The sequence below is a fragment of the Lagenorhynchus albirostris genome, chromosome 4, assembly GCF_949774975.1.
Source record: "Lagenorhynchus albirostris chromosome 4, mLagAlb1.1, whole genome shotgun sequence".
In the NCBI taxonomy this organism is placed as follows: Eukaryota; Metazoa; Chordata; class Mammalia; order Artiodactyla; family Delphinidae; genus Lagenorhynchus; species Lagenorhynchus albirostris.
In genome coordinates this window covers 84,896,075-84,920,025 of record NC_083098.1, presented here as the reverse complement: position 1 = coordinate 84,920,025, position 23,951 = coordinate 84,896,075, and the positions used below count along the sequence as shown (strand labels likewise).

Here is a 23,951-nt window from a genome sequence, read left to right as displayed (position 1 = left end):
TAAAATTTAAAAATCTCTATGTGAGATATGTATACAATAACTTCACATTCTAAACATCAAATTTTTTTAATGTATTAGGACATTTTTCTTTAATATGAATACTTTATCCAAATATCCTCCTTTGTACATTTCCCATTGGCTAGTTATTAGCATGGATTATCGGTTCTGTGGTTATAGTCAAACAGTATACTTGTGAAATAACTCTTATTTTATATATGTATTTTACGGCATAAATGTTAACAACTGGACTCAGAGTCAGGTAATGTAATCAACTGCCTGATTCTAAAGCCTGCTCCTTTAGCTGATATGTTAAATTGCTTCCAAACTAATTCTAATTAAATTTAATTTTAGGATTAGATTTTACTGATGTTCAAATTTCCCAAGATTGATTAGATCTTCAGAGGCTCCTCTCAAGGGAATTTGTATTACCCATAGCTATAGAAGCTCACCAGTGGCAAAATTTCACTTTGGATGACTTGGCTTATGATTTATTACTTCTAGAGCAATATTGACGTGCTTTGAATACCTGCTAGTTACATGGCACTGTGCTATGTACTATAGAAGAAATATGAAATATGACTACAGAAGAAATAAGAAATATGGCCCTATATTAACTATCTATTGCTGCATAATAAATTACTCCCAAAACTTAGCAGTTTAAAACAACAAACATTGCTTTGCAGTTTTTGTGGATGAGGAATCCAGCTGCAGCTAAGCTGGGTGCTTCTGCCTCAGGGTCTCTCATGAGGCTGCAATCATTTTATCAGTCTGAACTGCAGTCTTATCTGAAGGCCTGACTGGGGACCACAACAAAGCAGCTGGCAAGAGAGTGAGAATAGTCATTCAAGACTTAAGCTGCAATCGTTAATAAATAACCTGATCTCAAAATTATTTTTGCTGTATTCTGTTCTCTAGAGGTGAGTCACTAGGTGCAGCCTACACTGAGGGGCCGGGATGGGGATTATACAAAGGCATGAACACCAGGAGGTGAGGATCATTCCAGACCATCTTAGAGGCTGCCCACCATAGGCCCCCTACTCTCAAGAAGAGAAAACTAATCATGATAAAACATATATCATCTTATATGATTATCAAATTGTGTGATATAGCTTACAAGTCCTATAACATTTGTGAGATAGAGGAGATAAATGAAAGTTGGATTGTGAATCTGTAAGAGAAAAGATGATCTAAATCAGTCAGGGTATAGGCTAAACTATTGTAACAACAAGACCCAAAATTACAAGGACTCTAAGAATATGGTAGTTTGGGTGGTTTTTCCTCTTTTTTTTCTCATAAAACAGAGAGGGGTAAGCATGTCATCTATGTATCTCTGCTTCTCAAGGTTGTATAAATTCCCCCTTCCTTCCTTCCCCTCCCTTCCTTCCCCTCCCTTCCTTCCATCTTATTGTTCTGCCATTTTCTAGGGTGTTTTGCCCTCATGTACATGGTTAAAGCAAGCATACCAGCACCTCATTTCAGCCCCAGGCAAGGAAAAAAGAGAAGTGGGGTGCAAGAAATTTGTGAACGACCTAATCTGGAAGATGCAGTCATAATTTCCATTCATATCATTTGACCAGAACCTAGTTATATGGTCACACCTTGCTGCTGCCAGGGAAGCTGCAAATTTAGTCTACCTAGGTGATCATGTGCCCTGCTAAAACTTGTTTTAATGGGTATTGTAAGACATTTAGCAGTTGTTGTCATTCACTCCAAGCAGAACAGAACAAAGATAAGAGGAAAAACTTATTACAGCTTGTTCATGGCTTATTCCAGACTGGACTGACTGAAGATTTGGACTTTGAGAATTTATAGAAGATAAGTCTGAAGAAGAAAGTTGGTTCTTGTATCTGGAAAGCTTTGAAAGTGAGATAGAAGTAACTCAATCATGTTGAGCAGACCATAGCATGCTTACAGTTGTTCTTAAGGAAGGTTAATATGACATTACAATAGAGATGTTAATATATATATATATAGCATTACTGTAAAAAATAGTTTCTAGAAACCTTGTAATTTTGGTCCGTCTATGTTGGAGTCCTTTAGAATTAGAATGCTACAGGTCCCGCCTCTTGTATCCATATCACACATCATCAGTAGATGTTGGCATTTTTTTTCTTCACTGAATCAAGACCTTAGAATACTTTTCCACACATAACATCCAAGGAAGCCACTACCACTGAGCCATTATAAACATACAAGACAACTATTTCCCATTTTTAATCCCCAAGAAGTATGCTTCCAGAATTTGGCATACTACTTAAGTTATGATGCAGTAAACAAAACATACGTTATAAGTATTGTTTTGTCTGGTATTTTCTCTGCGTTGCTTTGACTTGGCTATTCTGCAGAGCACTCCATTGTAACTTGTGTGGATTTATCTTTATTTATCCTGCTGAGGACTTGTCTTGCTTCCTGAATCTGAAGATTGCTGTCTTTCATCAATCCTGGAAAGTTCTTAGTCATTATCTCTTTGAAATTCACCTCTCGCCCTTTCTATTCTGTCTTTCCAGAGCAACTGTTAGACATATGTTGGATCTTCTTATATCTCTTGATCTCTCTTTCATAGTTTCTTTTTGTCACTCTTTGCAATCTTCAGGATAATTTCCTCAAATCAGTTAACTTATTCTTTCTTCAAATTTGTCTAATCTTCTGTCCATCCCATTGAGTCTTTATTTTAATGGCTCTACTTTTTATTTGTAGAAAGTACTTTGTAGTTCTTTTTAAAATCTGCCTGGACTTTTAAAGAAAGTGTTGTCTTTTCTTATATTTATGAGTCCTTTTATGTTTTTAGCCATTTTAAATGTATTTATGATATCTTTCTGATAATTCTGTTCTTTTTAGATCTGGTGACTCTTCCTCTTGATCCATTGTTTGTTTCTGAGTTTTCTCATTTTGAATTGTGAGCTCATCTCCAGCAGGGCTTGACTGTGGAAGTTTTTTGCAGCCTTTGAAGAGGATTTAGATTCGTTTTGGCCAAACACTGCAGGGAGTTTCTAGACCACTCAAAGTATAACTTTGGACCTTAGACCACAATGAGCATAGGAGGGAAAGTCTTTGATTTTAAAAGAATTTTTTCTGACCCAAAGCCCAGCTTGAGCCAAATGGGCTTCCTTATTGTCTCCCTTTACCAGCTGCTGCTCTGGATATCTGCAGCATCAGTTTCTGCACACACTTTGGTTTTCAATTTGATCTTTGCTTATGGTCCCTGGAAATCTGCTAACCTTCTTTCAAGCTTATCTTAGCCATTTAATAAGATACGTGTTCAGTTTCATCCAGAATTTCTAGAAGTTTGTAGCAGTAGGATTTTCAGGTTGTTAGTCCAACCTGTAACAGAAATGAAAGCAAGTTACCTGTTTTAGTAATAGAATGAATTTGAGTTTGGGGTTTATTCATAGTGATAATATTTTCACCCTTGCAGACACCAGTGAGATCGGAGCCTGGCAACATGCAGTTTTCCATGATGAAGACTGATGACCGAACCTCCACTGCTGAAAGCACGGTAAGAGTTCTAAATCAAATCCAGGCCCAAATTATTTTGGTAATTTTTTAGGATATTCTGTCTCCTTTTCTAGTATGGTTCAGAATCTATAGTGATAAATAAATTATAGTCCTTCACTTATTAAACCAATGCAGGCCCCAGTTTCTCAGGCCTAAATGTTTTTTCTGCTGCCACCTAATATCACAGCAAGTGAGGACAGTTACCTGTTACACTTGCTGCTCTTCTTGTTCTTATGGTAGCAAAAACAGTGGGGGCACCTTGAAAAGCAAGAGTATTGATTTCTCTATCTTTTTTTAAATTTTCACTCTATCAGATGTGGGGACCAGAGCTCTGGAAATTACAGTTTTATTTTTTTAATACCTTACATTGTTTTTCCTGCCACATTTTAACATTCTGAAATCCAGATGATTTTCACAATCAACAAGAATATGTTTAATGAAGTAATGTTCCTTTATTTCTCAAAAAGCTATTATTAAAATGATAATAACTCCTAACTGGTAGCGTCTTAGAATCAAGGAAATATATCAAAGTGTTTCTCTTTACATATATATATCCATTACCCTTAATAAGCCCAAATAAGTAATGCACTCTTTTCTCTCCCCAACACAGTTAGACCCTCAACTGAGAATTATAGTTAAGTACCAACTTGTAACAGCGGGATAGTAGTCTAGCCACACTGACCAGTGCCCTGCTGGTGATGGGAAGAGTGATGATATAAAAAGCCGAGCTAGATTATCCACACAGGTGTGGACCTGTAATCCCAGATAGCCCCAAATCAAAATCAGATGGCCTTAGGATAGAAGACTCTCTATACTCTGGATATGAATTCAGTTTCAATGGAACTATGTCAGACCTACCTTCCTGTACTGCACAGGACTCATATTAGAGGTACAGAGAATTGTAAAAGGTTATTCCATCGAGCTATTTTAGTGTACCTCCAAGGGTGTATTGCATATATGTGAAGCCAAGGATCCTTTCCAGACTGTATATTAGTAAAATGTTACAAATGTTTTGAGTTAGTCACACTGTTACCTTACTAATTATAACATTTAACACGCTAAATTTGGCTCATTGTTTTTCTAAATTAGGTTTATGCTCTTTGGATTTGCTTATTAGTCTTTTCATGAAGTGCTGAGTAATTCATTTCATAATCTCTTTTCTTTTCTGGCAGATAAGTGTAGTGGTTGGCAAGAAAACTTTGTTTCTTTTTAATCTGAATGAACCAGATAGCCCAATTGATCTGGAGTTTCAGCAGCGCTATGGCAACATTGTCTGCTATAGTTGGTATGTACAAAAGCTCATTACAGAAGGATACCCCTGTGTTTTCCCTTACTAATTATATTTAATTTTTGTCTGTAGCATTTTCACTTCACTATGTAATATTTTCTGGATTATAGTCTATGATTTATTATGTGGAACTACCTAGTATATTATCTGACAAATAGGCCCTTGATAACTTATATTCTCTAATTCCTTAGTTTTAAGGTATTTGCTTATTTACTGTATTGCAAATGATAATCTTCCTTTTTACTGTATTATTGCCTTCGTTGCTATAGGTATGGTGATGGCTACATCTTGATTGGTTTTTCACGTGGAATTTTTGTGGTCATTTCCACTCATATTCGAGAGATCGGTCAAGAGATATTTCAGGCTCGTGACCATAAAGATAGTCTAACCAGTATTGCAGTATCACAGACCCTTAACAAAGCTGCTACATGTGGTGATAACTGGTAAGTTATATTCACATATTCCCAGGAAAGCTTATATAAGGAATATTCAAGAGATTCAGCAAGACATTGTTAACTAATGTGAATCTGTCAACCATAGTTGCACTGTTAAAATACGTTTGCAGTTGAAAATTCCTAACATGCCTTTACCTCTGCCTTTAACACTCGGGGTAATACCTAAAATACTAAATGCGTACTAAATACAAAACCTGAAATGGAGTATGCTTGAAAATCAATCTTAAAAATAAAATAGGCACTTCTGGGTAACATGGAGTAAGCACACTCCACCCTGTCACTCTCACTGAATACAGCCATAAAACCTGAACAGAATCCGTGGAACAGCTATTAAAGGACTCTGAAAAGTAAATAGTAGCAGGCAGATTGGAGAAGAAGGCCGGCGTCTGAAGTATCACTTAGCCAGCGGTGAGTCTCCCATTTGTCTTCTGGTCTCTCTCAACCAGGACTCAAGGCAGCCTGAAACCTGGACCCTGGATGTAAGCACTGGGCAGAGAGAGAGAACTCTGAGAGAAGCCCTTTAGTTCTGGCTCAAGTTGCAGGAAAGAGAACTCCTAACACTCAGAGAAAGTTGGGGAAATCCCCCAATTTTCTTTTTTTTTTCTTTCTTTGTTCTCTCATGCCCCAGCCACCAAGCAGTCTCACCATGGCAGTGACAGAAAGGACCCACAGGCACCTAAAACCCTGATGGAGGGTAACCTTCCTCTCCAATTGGAGGAGCTGTGGTCCCGAGAAGGTGGGGCATACCCTTGTTATTTATTTTTCTCTCTGTCCTCTCACTTCTTGGCTGCAGGCACAGTTGTAGGAGGTACAAGGCAGAGCAGAGCAACTAGAGCCCCAGCTTTCCTGCTGGAAGACCAAAAAGGGGAGCCCCAGGGAACCAGAATATACCAGGGAAGTCCTGGAGAAGGAGAAACTCTGGAAAGCAACCTTGTAAAGATATTTATGAACTCCCAGGTTCATCCCTGAGCTGTGTGTGTGTATCACATCCTAAACACATACCAAAGACTTTGAGAAGTGAAATAAGGGATAGATCATAGCCCATGTCCTATACTGGCCAAAGAGTAGGGCATACAGGGACATATCCGAGTACCACTACAAAGGCTTTGGAAGTGGAACTGACGTTGAAATCATAACCCACAGAAGGCTGGTTAAAATGTGTGGCCTGAACCCAACTGGGCTGATTGCCTGCTTAAAAAAAGAAAAAAAAAAAGTAACCTTCTCTGTGGGATTTAATCAAGACAGAGTCTCATAACATAATATTCAGAATGTCCAGAATATAACCCCAAATTACTTGACATATGAAGAATCAGGAAAATTTCAACTCACTTGAGAAATGGCAATCAAAAGACACCAATGCCAAGATGATGCACATAGCAGCTATTATAAAAATGCTCCAAGAAGTAAGGGCTAGCATTCTCAAAACACATGGGAACAGTCTCAGGAAAGAAATAGAGCCTATAAAGAAGAACCAAATGGAAATTCTAGGACTGAAAAAATAATATTAATGCAGTGTATGTAATACCAGCATGGAAATCACAGAGTAAAAGAGTTGGTGAAGTTGAAGGTAGAGCAATAGAAATATCCATTCAGACCCAGAGGAAAAAAAGATTGGAAAAGAGAAAAATGAGCAGAGCCTCAGGGACCTGTGAAACTACCAAAAGTCTAACACTTATGTCTTAAGAATCTCAGAAATAATGGCCGGAAACTCTCACATTTGGCAAAAGACATAAACCTATATATTATATAAGCTCAGCAAACCCCAAAAGGGTAAATCCAAAGAAATCTAGGCCCAGACACATCATAATCAAACTGCTAAAAGCTAAAGGCAAAGAAAAGATTTTGAAAGCAGCCAGAGAACATTTTGAATGATAGCAGATTTCTCACCATAAACCATAGAGGCCAGAAGGAAACTCACAACATTCTTAAAGTGCTGAAAGAAAAGAATTGTTAACCAAACCTCTCTCTATATCCAGTAAAAATATCCATCAGTAATGAAGATGAAATAAAGACATCCTCAGATGAAGGAGAATGAAGAGAATTTACTGCCCGTGGACCTCCTCTAAAAGAATTGCTGAAGGAAGTTCTTCAGATAGAAGAAAACAGATGACAAGGAAATTTGGAACATCAAGAATAAAAGAAAAGCAACAGTAATGGTAAATAGCTGGGTAGGTCTCCAGGCAGGGGAGGCTGTTGGTCACAAGGACTGTTGGTGAAGTCACATAAGGAACTTACATTTGCTTGTGACTGTGGGCTGCTATGTAGGGCATGCCTGTGCAGGAAGGACTAGTGTTAGTTTAAGGTCCCTGCAAGCCATGTGGCCAAAGTAGATGCCAGGGCAGCTACATCATGGTGTAGCTTAGCTAAACTCTCAACAGACTTGGACTGTGTTGTAAACCAACCAGACCTAGCAGCCATCTACAGAACACTCCACCCAACAACAACAGAATACACATTTTTTCCAAGCACCCATGGAACATTCACCAAGGTAGACCATATCCTGGACCATGAAACAAACCTCAGCAAATTGAAATTGAAATCATACAAAATGTGTTCTCTAACCATCATGTAATCATGCTTGAAATCAGTAGCAGAAAGACAACAAGAAATTCTCTAAACACTTGGAAAGTAGACAGCCTACTTCCAAATAACTCTTGGGTCAAAGAGTAAATCTCAAAGCAAATTAAAAAATACATAGAACTTAGTGAAAATGGAAATGCAACATATCAAAATATATGAGAGTCAGCTAAAGCATTTCTGAGAAGAAAAATTTATAGTATAAATTCATACACAGGAAAGAAAAGATTTCAAATCAATTAGCTAAGTTCCTACCTCAAGAAACTAGAAAAAGAAGAGCAAAATAGGCCCAGAGCAGAAGGAAGAAAGTAATAAAGAGCAGAAATTGAAAATTAAAAAGTAGGAAAAAAATTAATTAAAAAGCTAGAATTTTTGAAAGAAATTGATAAATCTCTAGCAAGGATGACAAAAATAGAAGACACAAATCACCAATATCAGGAGTGAAATAGAGGTATCACTACAGACCTGAAAACCATTAAAAGGAGAAAGGAGGGCTTCCCTGGTGGTGCAGTGGTTGAGAGTCCACCTGCCAATGCAGGGGACACGGGTTTGTGCCCCGGTCCGGGAAGATCCCACATGCCGTGGAGCGGCTAGGCCCATAAGCCATGGCCGCTGAGCCAGCACGTCCGGAGCCTGTGCTCCGCAACGAGAGAGGCCACGACGGTGAGAGGCCCACATAACGCAAAAAAAAAAAAAAAAAAAAAAAAAAAGGAGAAAGGAATACTACAAACAACTTTATACTCAGAAATTTGACAACTTAGAAGATAGGGAACACAACCCAATCAAAAAATGGGCAGAAGATCTAAATAAACATTTCTCTAAAGAAGACATGCAGATGGCCAAAAAGCACATGAAAAGATGCTCAACATCATTAATTATTAGAGAAATGCAAATCAAAACTATAATGGGGTATCACCTCATACCAGTCAGATTGGCCATCATCAAAAAAATCTACAAGCAATAAATGTTGGAGAGGGTGTGGAGAAAAGGGAACCCTCCTACACTGTTGGTCGAAAAGATACGTGCACCCCAATGTTCATTGCAGCATTATTTACAATGGCCAAGACATGGAAGCAACCTAAATGTCCATTGACAGAGGAGTGGATAAAGAAGATGTGGTACATATATACAATAGAATATTACTCAGGCATAAAAAAAGAACAAAATAATGCCATTTGCAGCAATATGGATGGACCTAGAGATTGTCATATTGAGTGAATAAGTCAGACAGAGAGACAAATATGATATTGCTTATATGTGGAAACTAAAAAAATGGTGCAAATAAACTTACTTACAAAACAGAAATAGTCACAAATGTAGAAAACAAACCTATGGTTACCAGGGGGGAAGGGAGGGAAGGGATAAATTGGGAGACTGGGATTGACATATACATACTACTATATATAAAATAGATAATAAGGACCTACTGTATAGCACAGGGAACTCGACTCAATATTCTGTAATGACCTATATGGGAAAAGAACCTAAAAAAGAGTGGATATATGTACACACACACACACCACACACACACACACACACACACACACACACACACACACACACACACACACACACACACACACACACACACACACACACACACACACACAGTACAAGTAAGACCAGGGACATCTGAATAAGATTCATGGGTTTTATCAATGTCAACATGCTGATTATGATATTATACTATAGTTTTTCAAGGTGTTACCATTGGGGAAAAAGGTAAAAGTTACACAGAATCTCTCTGTTACTTCTTACAACCACATGTGGACCTATAATTATATCAAAATTAAAAGTTTAATTAAATGAAAACATTTAATGTTTTAAATGAAAGGAAAAATATATAAGTGGGAAACAGTGGGAGGGAAGAAGGAAGGAGAGGGGAAGGGAGACAGGAAGAAAGAAATGTTGCAACCGTTGGGTCCCAACATCCTGCTACACAGCTTTCATTCACATTAGCATACTTACTCTTCCCAATAACCCCATGAAGTAACATTATGCCTGCATTTTTCAGAGCTTTCCACCTAGGCCTTGTGATTCCAAATTGAATGCTCTTTCTATTATATGTCACTTCTTTTTGTAGGAAAGAGCTCTTGGGGTGGGCGGGGCGGGGGGGAGGACACATTGCAAAGAGAAACCTGTTTCAGCTTGCAGTAATCAATACTGCTCGGGGAATGTTTTCCTACTCAAACTTTTTTTCAGGATAACTTAAACCTCCTTGTTCCTGAAACTTTAGATTAGAGAACTAGGGCACAACCCTACCCCACAACTCAACAAACAAACAAAAATTTAAAGGATAAAATATAATTAAATATAGAAAATTTAATATTTTCTTACCTTAACCCAGTGGATCCTCCTTCTTTTGAAGAGCACAGACCTGTTCCATAGCTTATAATTGTTTGTGAAGAAAAACAATTTAACTTAGTGGTCATATTTAAAGGACATTTTTTTTTTCAGCATTAAAATCCATGACTTGGCAGAATTAAAAGACATGTATGCTATAATCAACCTGGATGATGAAAATAAAGGTACTGATTTTTCTGTAGCAGAATGACATTTTATCATTTCGATTACAGAGAGTAATGTGTCACTGTATGGTTTGCATTAATTATAGGAGGAATAAAATTAACACCTTTCACTAGAGTTCCCTAAGATAGCCTCCTTATTTCAGTAATTATGTTGAGTCATACTCCTTGAATAGAAGCATATAAGTCCACTTTGATTCAAAGATTTCTAGTGCATTTTATCCCAAATCCAGTTGCAAAAACTAAATTCCTACATACCTTCCCTCTGAGCCAGTGTTGAATGAATCAGGGCTCATGTCCATAAGTCAATCCATGATGAATGTCCTAGTCTAAATAAAGACTAAACTATTTTTAAAATTTGAAGATTTTTATGCTTCTGGCAGCTTAAGTGAGGAGAGTTGCTTGTTTGCCTGCAACAGTATCTCTGTTTTTGAATAATCCTTTATTATGTCCATTATTTCAGGGTTGGGCACCTTGTCCTGGACAGATGATGGTCAGTTGCTGGCACTGTCTACCCAGAGGGGATCGCTCCATGTTTTCCTGACCAAGCTCCCTGTCCTCGGGGATGCCTGCAGCACCAGGATTGCATATCTCACCTCCCTCCTTGAAGTCACCATAGCCAACCCTGTTGAAGGAGTATGAAAATGCTGTTACTTTTATTTATTAATAAAATCAAAACAGTTTCAACGGGTAACTACTGTTATTTTTCTCTATTATAGGAGCTACCAGTCACAGTTTCTGTGGATGTGGAACCCAACTTTGTAGCAGTAGGGCTTTATCATCTGGCTGTGGGAATGAATAATCGAGCTTGGTTTTATGTCCTTGGAGAGAACGGCAAGTCTAAATCCAGTTGTTTTCTTATCTGGCATATAATTTGTTTTTATTTGGGAAGCACTGATAGTTTCTTTTAAGACCAAGTCTTTCACTCTTTTTCTTCAGACATCCCTTTCTTAGCTTAAATGGTTTTGCAAATCTTCTAAAAAATTTGCATAATATTTGGAAAGGTTTTATTCTTTACCTTTGTTGTGAAGACACCATGGTATAGCGGGGCAGAGTGTGATCTTTAGAATTGGGCCCTGGGTTCAAATTCCCTTCTGCCCCTTTTAGCTGGGTGCCTGTAGACAAATTCTTTACCCCTCTGAGCCTTGGTTTACTTATCTGGAAAATGAGGATTCTTCTACTTATGAGGAAAATTAAATGAAGTAAAATGTGTGATCTGCTTTTGCACACGGTCTTTCTTAGGCACTTCTTGGTCTGGTGGGTACTTAGTAAATGTTGATTCCCTCCCCCACTTTATTCTTCGAAAAATGACCATTAGCATCTGAAGGGAGCCTTGCTTTTTCTTCCCGTCCTTCCTCCTCTCCACCCCTTTCCCCACTGGAGGTCAGATATCCCTCAGGAACAGAGCCAACCTGAGAATTATCCTTAGATGTTCTATTAAGCTTATTGTCACTAAGGTTTAATTTTTGGTTGTTTTGCATGTGATTTTATTTTACATTACTTTGTTTCGTGTGAACCACTATGAAATTCCTGAAGGCAAATTTATATGGCAACTAAGATTTTCTTTAGAATGGCTAAAATAAAAATTATAGGTTCGGAATATTCTTGCAAAGGCACACGTTTAAAACTTATTTGCAAATCATTAATTAGATCATTTTATTTATATTTTAATGTGTTTGGTTTTGTTTTAATTGCTGCAGCTGTTAAAAAATTGAAAGATGTGGAATATCTGGGGACAGTAGCCAGCGTTTGCCTTCATTCTGACTATGCAGCTGCACTTTTTGAAGGCAAAGTCCAGTTACATTTGGTAAGTATAATTTTGATGTCCTGAGGCCTGCTCAGGTAAGTGATGAACAGCCTAATGTTTTATTATCAAGAACTTTGGTCAAGAAGCGACCATATGCTTTGTGACCACCTAGAGGGGTGGGATAGGGAGGATTGGAGGGAGCACAAGAGGGAGGGGATATGGGGATAAATGTATATGTACAGCTGATTCACTTTGTTATACAGCAGAAACTAACACACCATTGTAAAGCAATGATACTCCAATAAAGATGTTAAAAAAAACAAACAAAAAACAGCATTAGGGTAAAAACTAGGAAATCTGAATAACGTATGGAGTTATGTTATAAATGATGTATCGATATTCGTTATTATTTGTAATAAACGTACCATACTCATGTAACGTGTCAATGATAGGGGAAACCAGGTGTGGGGTATATGAGAACTCTACTATCTTCACACCTTTTCTGAAAATCTAAAAGCATTCTAAAATAAAGATTTATTTTAAAAAAATAAAAAAAATAAAGAAGCAACCATATGACAGACTAGCTAGAAAGCCAGATGTGGATAAAGGATTAACAGAACTCCTTGCCCTTCTGCACGAGCTGTTCAGTTGACTCCCAAGCTCTGTTCCCATGAAACCTGACAGAGTTTCAGCTGTGCTACTCACAACATTGCTTATGGTAAAAATGACTGTGTAGACTACATCTAGGAGGAACTATAAGTAAATTGTAAAAACTGATGGGAATGCCATACGTCTGGCTTCCTGGAATGCACTGACCCATGTATTTGGGCATGTCACTTGTGGGGATCTTGAAACTGTGCCTGTTGAGTTGCTCAAGAGATATTGGCCCCTGAAATATGGGACTCCTCAACCAGGGCATCTCCCACATCTGTTTCTTGGCTCTTTGCTTCTGGGAAGCCAAAGATACTAGCTACTAGCAATTGCAGAGCCTGCTGCGGAGACTATTCCCATTAAAAGGGTTGTTTAATGCGCCCTGCTGGCAAGCTGGGTTCCTTCCTGATATCTTTTTGAGTAAACTGGTCTGTGATAGTTTGGTGAGTCTGAATGTTTAGCTGAACTTAAGAAAAAGACTCTCCCCTACCCCTTAGATGTTGCAAACCAGGTTTATTCAGATAAATCTATGATCCACTATTATTCTTTATGTTTTAGATAGAAAGTGAAATGTTGGATACTCAAGAAGAACGTGAGACTCGACTTTTCCCAGGAGTGGATGATAAGTGCCGTATTTTATGTCATGCCTTAACTGGTGATTTCCTCATCTATGGCACAGATGTACGTATTGTCTTCCTTAATATAGGACATGGGGGAATTTCTCATTTTTACCTTGTAATTTGTTTATTATATATGTGTTTATATACATCTATTATATAGATATCATATGTGCAATTACAAACATTATATACTTATGTAGCGCACATAGGTGGTGTGATTTGCCAGTGTCAAGTGCTTTTGTAACTATAGCAATTTTGATGGCACAACGGCTTTGGAGTCTGGACAATCTGGGCTCAAATACTAGCTCTCTTACTTGCTGCTTCCTGCTTGACACTCCCAGCCTCATTTTCCTTATCTAGATGCTTTAAGGATTTAATTTGATGACAAATGTAAAACACGTCATTCAACTTTAGCTCTCCAGTGCCTACATTTAGTGGGCATTTAATTAAAATTACTTGAATATTGAGAATCCCACTTCAATTTTTTGTCTTTTGAACCACCAATACCCTGTACTCCTAAATATTACGTTAGCCACATATACATAAAACATAGTTTAGTAATAGCATCTTATATTTGTAAAAAGTTTTCAGAGTTTTTCAAAGCATATCATACCTCTTACCTTGCTTAGTCTCTAGAAGAATTCAGTGAAGTTGGTCTAAAAAAAAAAGCATTGTTTTCCACATTAGAAAACAATTATTCACTGTTTCAAAGGTTCCATTTTCTCATACTGTTTTTTAAACCGAGCATATTTTAAAACATGATTATTGCCAGACGAGAGACTTTTTAAATTTAATTTTGACCTAAAATAATGAGTCTTTGAGCTATATACACAAGTAGGGTAGGTTTCATGTATCAGGTAAAGTGGTAAATGATATGGTAAATAAGTAGTAAATATAGTCATAAATATATAAGCAGAAAAGTTTTAGAGATAAGGATACTGAAGATTGAGAAGTTAGTAAGTTTGTAGTAGAGGTGGACTTAACAAGCAAGATTTTCTGATGGAAAATCTACTCTTCCCACTGTGCCACACAGCATTGTGAAGTAAGAACTCAAAGTGTGGTAATCTGCCAATAACGTAGCATTTATCTCTATCTCAGTTTCTTTTTTTTATTGAGGTATAATTGACATATAACATTATATTAGTTTCAGGTGTGCACCATAATGATTCAGTCTTTGTACATATTGCAAAATGGTAACCCTCTAGTTAACATCCATCACCACACACAGTTACAAAATCTTTTTTTCCTATAAAATATCTCATTCTTGAGTGATTCTGAAAATATCGGGGGTTTTTAGCAGCTTTATTGAAGTATAATTGTTATACAATAAACCACACTATAGATAGTCTATAATTTGATAAGTTTTGACATATGTATATCCTGTGAAAACACCATCAACTTAATCAAAATAGTGAACATATTCATCACCCCCAAAAGTTTTCTAATGACCCTTTATGATTCCGTCTTCCCATCCCTCCCCACTCAGTGCTTTCTGTCACTATAAATGAGTTTGTCTTTTCTAGAGTTGTATATAAATGGAATCATATAGTAGGCACTCCTTTTGTCTGGCTCAGTATAGTTATTTTGAGATTCATCCATGTTGGTGTGTGTGTCAATAGTTCATTCCTTTTTCTTGCTGGGTAGTATTCCACAGTATGCATATATCATAATTTGCTTATCCATGAACCTATGGACGGACATTGGTGTTACTTCCAGTTTGGAATATTTACAAATAAAGCTGCTATAAACAAATTTGTGTTCAAGTCTTTGTATAGACATATGCTTTCTTTTCTCTTGGATAAATGCCTAGAAGTAGAATGATATGTCATATCGCAAGTGTATGTTTAACCTTTTAAGAAACTGACAGACTCTTTTCTAAATTAATTGGTTGTACCATTTTACATTCCCATCAACAGTGTATGAGTGCTCCAATTCCTCTACATCCTCACTAACACTTGATATGATTGGTCTTTTACATTTTAGCCACTCTAATAAGTGTGTAGCAATACCTCATTATGATTTTAATTTGCATTTCACTAACGGACTAATGATGTAGAACATCTCTTCATATGCTTATTTGCTAGCTGTATATCTTTGGTGAAGTGTCCAAGTTTTTTGACCATTTCTTTTTTTTTTAATTAATTTATTTATTTTTGGCTGCATTGGGTCTTTGTTGCTACGCGCAGACTTTCTGTAGTTGCAGCGAGCAGGGGTGACTCTTCGTTGTGGTGCATGGGCTTCTCGTTGCAGAGCACAGGCTCTAGGCACGCAGGCTTCAGTAGTTGTTGCACATGGGCTCAGTAGTTGTGGTTTGCGGTCTCTAGAGTGCAGGCTCAGTAGTTGTGGCACACGGGCTTAGTTGCTCCGTGGCATGTGGGATCTTCTCAGACCAGGGCTTGAACCTGTGTGCCCTGCATTGGCAGGCGAATTCTTAACAACTGTGCCACCAGGGAAGCCCTTGACCATTTCTTTTTTTTTTTTTTGCCCTTGACCATTTCTTAATTGGATTGTTTGTTTTCTTATTGAGCTTTGACGGTTCTTCACACAATTTAGATTCAGGTCCTTTATCGGATATGTGCTTCGCAAGTATTTTCCACCCAGTGTGTGAGTTGTCTTTTCAGTCTCTTAACAGTGTCTTTCAAAGAGGAGAATTTAAAAAATTTTGACCAGGTCCAGTTTATCAATTAATTTTTTTATAGGTTGTGCTTTGGGTGTCATATCGAACAAATTTTTGCCTAACCCAAGGTCACAAAGTTTTTCTCTTATGTTTTCTTCTAGAAGCTTTCAACTTTCATGTTTTACATTGAGGTCTGATCCATTTTGAGTTAATTTTTGTTTATGCTGTGAGATATGGATCAAAGTGTTGTGGGTTTTTTTCCCCTGCATATAGCTATTCGGTTGTTCCAGCAACATTTGTTGAAAACACTATTATTCTGTTGAGTCGATTTTGTACTTTTGTCAAAAATCAATTGTCCATAAATGCACAGATCTTTTTCTGGACTCTCTGTTCATTCTCTTGATCTGTTTATGTCTTTACATCAGTATCACAGTGTTTTGATTACTGTAGCTTTATAATAAGTCTTGAAATCAGGTAGTGTTAGCCCTCTAACTTTTGTGTTTCCCTTTCAAAGTTGTTTTGGCTATTCTCAGTTTTTTGTATTCCCAGTTAAATTTTACAATAAGTTTGTCCAGTTTTACAAAAAGCCTGCTGGTATTTTTATTGGGATCATTGTTGAACTTACAGATCAACTGCCATCGTAACAATATTGAGTTTTCCCACCAAGGAACAAGATATATATCTTCATTTATTTAGATTTTCTTTAATTTCTCTTAGCAGTGTTTTGGAGTTTTCTGTGTACAGGTCTTTCACATCTTGTTTCAGATTTATACCTAAGTATTTCGTATTTTGGGTACTCCTATACATGGTATTGCTTTTTTATTTCGATTTCTGATTACTCATTTCTAGCATATAGACATGCAACTGACTTTTGTATATTCATCTTGTATCCTGAAACCTAACTAAACTCACTAGTTCTAGTAGCGTTTTTTTTGGTAGATTCCATTGGATTTTCTATATAGATGATCATGTCATCTGCTAATAAAGATAGTTTTACTTCTTCCTTTTCAGTCTGCCTTCTATTCCAATATATTGTTGGATAGAAGCAATGAGAGTAGATGTCTTCGTCTTGTTCTTGACCATTAAGTATGATGTGAGCTGTAGGTCTTTTACAGATTCCTGTTATCAGGTTGAAGAAGTTTTCTTCTATTCCTAGTTTACTAAGAATTTCTGTGGATGTTGGATTTTATCAAATGCTTTTTCTCCATCTATCGAAATGATCACATGGGTTTTCTTTTTTAGTTTGTTTATAATTTGTGGATTATGTTAATTAATTTTCTAGTGTTAAGCCAACCCAGCATTCCTGGGATAATCCCCGCTTGATCATGATGTATTCTTCTTTTTATACATTGTTGAATTCATTTACTAAAGTTTTATTTCAAATCTTTATATCTACATACATGAGGTACATTGGTCTGCTGTTTTCTTTTCCTGTGATGCCTTTGTCTGATTTTAGTTTCAGGGTAATGATCATAGAATGAGTTAGTCATCTTCAATTTTCTGGAAGGGTTGATTAGAATTAGTGTTTTGTTTTGTTTTTTGTTTGTTTTTTGCTTAAATGTTTGAAAGAATGTGCCAGTGAAGCCTACTGGGTGATCAAGCAATTCCTAGCAGCAGTTGAGTAGTACCTGCTAGGTTGGCTTGCTGCAATTCCATAGATTCAGCTGGTAAGGAGGAAGCAGTCCCAAATAGATGTATACAGCAAAGGCAAGATCATGTTATTAGAGCTCCCCACATCCTTAGTGCCACAGGATAATACCAAACCGAAGGGGTCAGATGCTCTTCTATGTACTCTGTGGTGGAGGACTCAACTCTGCTACAACTAAGCAGTTTATACTCTGCAGCTATACACTAAGGAAGATGAATTGGACAATCCAAGATGAATTGGACATCATTGGAACCAGGGAAGCAGCTGAGAAATTCCTCATGGAAGTCTCCCACAAGACAGAGAGGTGGATGAGAAATGACTCAGTGACAGATTTTCACAAGAGTGCCCATCTCACCATGTTCCTTGTAAGATAACAGAGGATTCTGCCAAGACATGGGTCAGACTACAGTTGAGCCTTGACTCTGTGGCATTGCAAAGTAGCCAGGTGCCATGGTGGAGCTGTTTTCCTACGAAGCCTTCTAGGCCTGGAGTTTTTTTATGGGAAGGTTTTAAACTATAAATTTAATTCCTATAATCAATATCAAAATATTTGGGTTATCTGTTTTTTCCATGAGTGAGCTTTGGTAGTTTGTGTTTTTCAAGGGATTTGTCCATTTATCTAAATTATCAAATGTATAGGCATAAAATTATTCATAATATTCCTTATTATCCTTTTAAATATTTGTAGACTCTGTAGTAATATCACCTGTTTCTTTCCTGATTTGGGTAATTTGTGTCATTTTTCCTGATTGGTGTGCCTGGAGGTTTATCAGTTTTGTTTTATCAATCTTTTAGGAGAATACAACTTTTTTGTTTCATTGATTTTTCTCTGTTGTTTTCTGTTTTCTGTTTCATTGATTTCTGCTCTGATCTTTATTTCCTTTCTCCTGCTTATTTTGGCTTTAATTTGTTCTTTTTCTAGTTTCTTAAGATGGAAGCTGAGTTCATTGAGTTGAGACAATTCTTTTCTAATATACTCCCTTAGTGCTAGACATTTTCCCCTAAGTACTATCTTAGCAACATCCCGCAAATTCTGATATGTTGTGTTTTATTTTTATTCAGTTCAAAATGTTTTACAATTTCTCTTTTAATTTCTTCTCTGATTCATGGGTTATTTAGAAGTCCGGTGTTTAGTTTTCTAACAATCGAGATTTTACAGAGATCTTTCTGTTATTGGTTTCTGATTTAGTTCTGTTATGGTCAGTGAACATACTTTGTATGACTTGAATCCTTTTAAATTTGTGGGACTTAATTTATGGTACAGAGTGTGATCTATCTTGGTAAATGTTTTTGTGTATTTGGAAAGGATATGCTGTTCTAGAATGTCAGATCAAGGTGGTTGATGATGTTCAAGACTTCTGCAACTTTATATATACTTGTTCTGTCAATTATTGAGAAAATGGTATTGAAAACTCAGATTACAATTGTGGATTTGTCTATTTCTCTTTGCAGTTCTGTCAGTTTTTTTTTATGTGTATTGAAGCTCTGTTATTAGGTACATAACCATTTAGGATGGTTATGTTCTCTTCATAAATTAGCCCCTTTATCATTTTGAAATGACCCTTTTTATCCCTGGCAATAGTCTTTGCTCTGGAATTGATTTTGCCTGATATTAATATAGCCATTCTAGTTTTTTAGAATGTTACCCTGGTATATATTTTTCCATTCTTTTATTTTTAACCATTTGTGTCTTTATATGTAAAATATTTTTCTTGTAGGCGCCATATTAATTCTCACAATTTGACAAACTCTGCCTTTTAATTACAGTGTTTATTTTTTTATAAATTTATTTATTTATTTATTTTTGGCTGTGTTGGATCTTTGTTGCTGTACGTGGGCTTTCTCTAGCTGCAGCGAGTGGGGGCTATTCTTCGTTGCAGTGTGCGGGCTCCTCATTGCGGTGGCTTCTCTTGTTGCAGAGCATGGGCTCTAGGCGTGCGGCCTTCAGTATTTGTTGCACATGGGCTCAGTAGTTGTGGCTCGCGGGCCCTAGAACTCAGGCTCAGTAGTTGTGGCACATGGGCTTAGTTGCACCACAGCATGTGGGATCTTCCTGGACCAGGGCTTGAACCCATGTCCCCTGCATTGGCAGGTGGATCCTTAACCACTGCGCCACCAGGGAAGTCCAATTATGTTGTTTAGACTTTTGAATTTAATGAGATTATCTCTGTGTTTAGGTTTGATCTACCATCTCGCTATTTGTTTTCTATTTGTCCCATCTCTTCTTTGTTGCCTTTTTCCTCTTCTTTTGGATTGTGTATTTTTTACTATTCAATTTTATCTTATTCATTGACCTTATTAGCTACAACTCTTATTTTAGTGGTTGTTTTAGGTTTTGTAGTATACATCCTTAATTTATCACAGGCTACCTTCAAGTGACATTATACTTTATAAGCTATAGAGAATAGTATAAGTTCATTTATTAGAATAGTATGTGTCCCCTCCTACCTCTGCTGTTGCTGTCATACATTTTACTTTTGCAGGTGTCATAAACCCCATAATACACTGATATTAGTTTTGTTTAAACAACCAATTAAGAGATTTACATAATTAAAAATATCTTATATATTTCTCCATATAGTTACCATTTTTGGTGCCCTTCATTCTATTATGTGGATCCATAGTTCCAGCTGGTATCATTTTCCTTCCAGTAAAGGACTTCCTTTATCACTCTTTGTAGTGCTGGTCTGCTGGTGATGAATTCTTTTGCTTTCGTGTCTGAAAACATCTTTATTTCACCTGCATTTTTGAAAACTATTTTTGCTAGATATAGAATTGTAGGTTGACAGTTTTTTCTTTCAGTACTTTAAAGATGTTGCTCCTCTGTCTTCTGGCCTGCATTATTTCTAATGAGAAATCGGTCATCTTTATCTTTGTTCCTCTGTGTGTAAGCTGTCTTTTTCCTCTGGCTTCTTTTAATACTTTATCACTGGTTTTGAGCAAGTTGATTGTGATCTGTCTTGATGTAAGTTTCTTCATATTTCTTGTGCTTGAGGTTGTTGAATCCAAGGGTTTATAGTTTTAATAAAATTTGGAATATTTTCAACCGTTATTTCTTCAAATATTTTTTTCTCCCTCTGTTTGCATTCCAATTTCAGAAACTCCAATTATACATATATTAAACCACTTTAAATTATCCCGCAGTTGATGCTCTTTAAATTTTTTTATTTTTTTCTCAGTTTCATTTTGGATAATTTCTACTGCTCTATTTCAAGGTCACTAGCCTTTTTTTCTGTCATGTTTAATCTGCCAGTAGTTTCATCCATCATATTTTTCATTTCAGACATGGTAGCTCACCTGCAGAAGATATATTAGAGTCTGTTTTTGTATCTTCCATGTCTCTGGTTACCTTTTTAAACATATGCCATGCAGTGATATTAACTGTTGTAGTTACATTGTCTGCTAATTCTAATATCTGGGTCAGTTTTGATTGATCAGTTATTCTCCTTAATATGGGTTATGTTTTCCTATTTCTTTGCACTCATGGTACTTTTACCTTTTGGGGTGCTGGATGTTTTTGTATTCCTAAAAATACTCTTCAGCTCTGTTCTGGGATGCAGTTAATTTGCTTGGAAACAGTTTGACCCTTTTGAGTCTGATTTTGTGATTTGTTAGGTAGATGTGAAATACTGCTTAGTCTACAGCTGATTACTTCCCACTTTTGAGGCGAGATCTTCCTGAATACATCCCATGAATTATGTTTTCCAATCTGGCTATTGGGAACAGTCACTCTTCCCTGTCCTGTGTGAGTGCCAGTCACTATTCACGCTCATCCTTTTGGATGGTTCTTTTTCCTGGCTTCAGCAGTTTTCTCGTATTTATGCAGTGATTAGTTCTCTGCTGAAGACTCAAGGTAGACCCTCTGAAGAGCTCCAAGGTTCTCTCTCAGTGCAGCTTTCTCCTCTATGGTACTATACCCTACAAAGTCTAGCCGCCTCCTTCCTTGCCCCCACTGGATTCTCAGCTCTATCTCCTCACCTCGGGGAATCACGCTCCACCTGCATTTTCCCTCCCTTTGCCATGGCTTGAAAACTCTCTCAAGGCGAAAGCTGGAGCATTCACAGGACTTACCTTGTTTGTTTCCCATCACTCAGAGATCACTGTCCTTTGTTGCCTTATTCCAATATCTTAAAAACTGTTTTTTCATGTATTTTGTCTGTTATTTTTGGTCATTTTGGGTGGGAAAGTTAAATCACGTCTGTTATTCCATCTTGGCCTGAATAGAAATCTAAGATATTATTATGTTTTTATTTCAATTAAACTTTTTATTTTGAGATCATCATAGATTCACATGAAATTGTAAGAAACAATACAGAGAGATCTTAATAAACCCTTTTCCTAGTTTCCCCCAATGGTAATATTACATTGCATATCACAACCAGGGTGTTGACATTAATAGTCAAGATACAGAACAATTCTGTCACTACAAGGATCCTTCATGTTGCTGTTTTATCTCCACATCCACTTTCCTCCTGCCCCCACCTCATCCTTAATCCCTGGTAACAAATAATATGGCTTTTCTGGTGTATTCCAATGATCTATGTGTCTATCCCTCCACCAATACTACAGAATCTTGATGGCTGTAGCTATAAAAAAAAAGTCTTGAAATTTAATATACTAATTTTCCCACTATATTTTTTCAAAACTGTTTTAGCTATTGTAGTTCCTTTGCCGGTCCATATAAATTTTAGAATAATCTTGTCTGCGTCTACAAAAAAATCTTGTTGAGATTTTTGTTGGAATTATATTAAACTTATATATAAGTTCAGGAGAAGTAACATGTTTACTATGACACCAATCCATGAATACAGTACACCTTTTCACTTATTCAGATGTTCTTTAATTCTTTCATTAGAGTTTTTTAGTTTTCAGCGCACAAATCCTATGCATGCTTTGTTGAATTTACACCTAAGTATTTAATTTTTTTGAGTGATTGTAAATGATATATTTTAAAATTTTGATGTCTACATGTTCTTTGCTAACATATAGAACTACAATTGATTGTATCTGGTGGGTTTTGGTTTATTTTTTATTTTAAACTTAATTTTCTAATTTATCTATTAATTAACAGTAAAAATATTTAAAGTAACATGACTTGAAAGTCACTCTTAAACAATAAGGGTATTTCTTGCAAGTGGAAAATCTGAAAAATCAATTAAGCTTTAATATCACTAAGAATGTTAGAATTAATAGACTGTTTAATCACATGTGCATTTTCATTTTACTTATTTTCTTGGGTCTGTACTTGGCTCATATAGTAAATATTATTCTTAAATTCTTCCTTGATCAAAAATATGACATTTTTTTCCTTTAAGTTAGGAAATATGTTTAACATAAATGCTGAAAGTCTGTATCTTCTTGACAACCTTTTATTTCTATGACTGTATTTTTTTAGACTGGTGTCATTCAGTATTTCTACATTGAAGATTGGCAATTTGTTAATGATTATCGACATCCTGTCAGTGTGAAAAAGATTTTTCCTGACCCAAATGGGACCAGATTAGTTTTCATTGATGAAAAAAGTGATGGATATGTCTACTGTCCAGTAAGTCAAGAAAAGTTTTCAAATGCTTGTCTTTAAAAAATGCAACATATGAAGAAAAAAGTGTTTTTAAAATATATTCCATATATAAGATCATTTTCTCTTAAACCTTGCCAAGGATTGTAGTACTTTGTTATCATGTTTGTGATATCATGTTTGTGATCCGTTTTCATGACTATTTACATCAAGAAAAGTTTTTCCATTATTTTGCCATTTCTCAGTGTTAAAAATCTTCAGAGAGATTTTTTAGTGGAAAGAATAGTTGTTATATTCTGCACCATTTTTAACCTTATTTACTGCACAGTATTACAGTGTATCTTCAGGTACATGAGTTTTCTCTCTAGAAATGCAGTAGCTTCAGAGGGCAAGGAGTGTTCTCTGTCCTTTTTGTCCACCTCAGTTGATTTCCCTCTTCCCTTAAAGATCCTGAACATAAAGGAAAGGTATTTTTGTATTAGGTGATTGAAAACAGATGAACCCATTTTTAGACTTAGTTACTCTTACTTTTAAACATCCTTAACTTTTTTGAGAATAGATTTAGATAAAGGAGATGTTGTGTTTTTACATCATCTACTATACTTGAATTTTTCATTTATTTTTGATATCCAGTTAATGATTTGTATGTTGCTGGTCGCAGTTCACACAGCCTACAGCTGCTCTTGGACCGACCCTTAATAACTGTTCCCTAGGCGTCTGTGCTTCACCACAGCGAAGACATGATTCAATGAAGACAGCTCTCCCCTCACAATACACTCTCCTAGATATAAAGACTTTCTTCCTTCCATT

The 23,951-nt window shown here is 36.5% G+C and overlaps 1 protein-coding gene across 7 annotated transcripts in view; it reads left to right on the top strand.

Moving 5' to 3' along the window:
• Positions 1–23,951, top strand: part of WDR19 (WD repeat domain 19) — an 84,303-nt gene that overhangs the window by 14,321 nt on the left and 46,031 nt on the right. For 6 of the 7 annotated variants that reach the window (XR_009540359.1, XR_009540360.1, XM_060148338.1 and 3 more), the window contains 9 exons: positions 3,416–3,496; positions 4,668–4,780; positions 5,053–5,226; positions 10,273–10,343; positions 10,804–10,976; positions 11,060–11,174; positions 12,041–12,147; positions 13,297–13,419; positions 23,019–23,168. Coding sequence is in view for 5 of the 7 variants with exons in the window: in XM_060148338.1 (XP_060004321.1) it covers positions 3,416–3,496; positions 4,668–4,780; positions 5,053–5,226; positions 10,273–10,343; positions 10,804–10,976; positions 11,060–11,174; positions 12,041–12,147; positions 13,297–13,419; positions 23,019–23,168 (1,107 nt within the window). In the remaining 2 variants the exon portion in view is untranslated. Of the gene's footprint in view, positions 1–915; positions 988–3,415; positions 3,497–4,667; positions 4,781–5,052; positions 5,227–10,272; positions 10,344–10,803; positions 10,977–11,059; positions 11,175–12,040; positions 12,148–13,296; positions 13,420–23,018; positions 23,169–23,951 lie in introns of all 7 variants that reach the window. The other variant, XM_060148339.1, reaches the window with a different exon arrangement.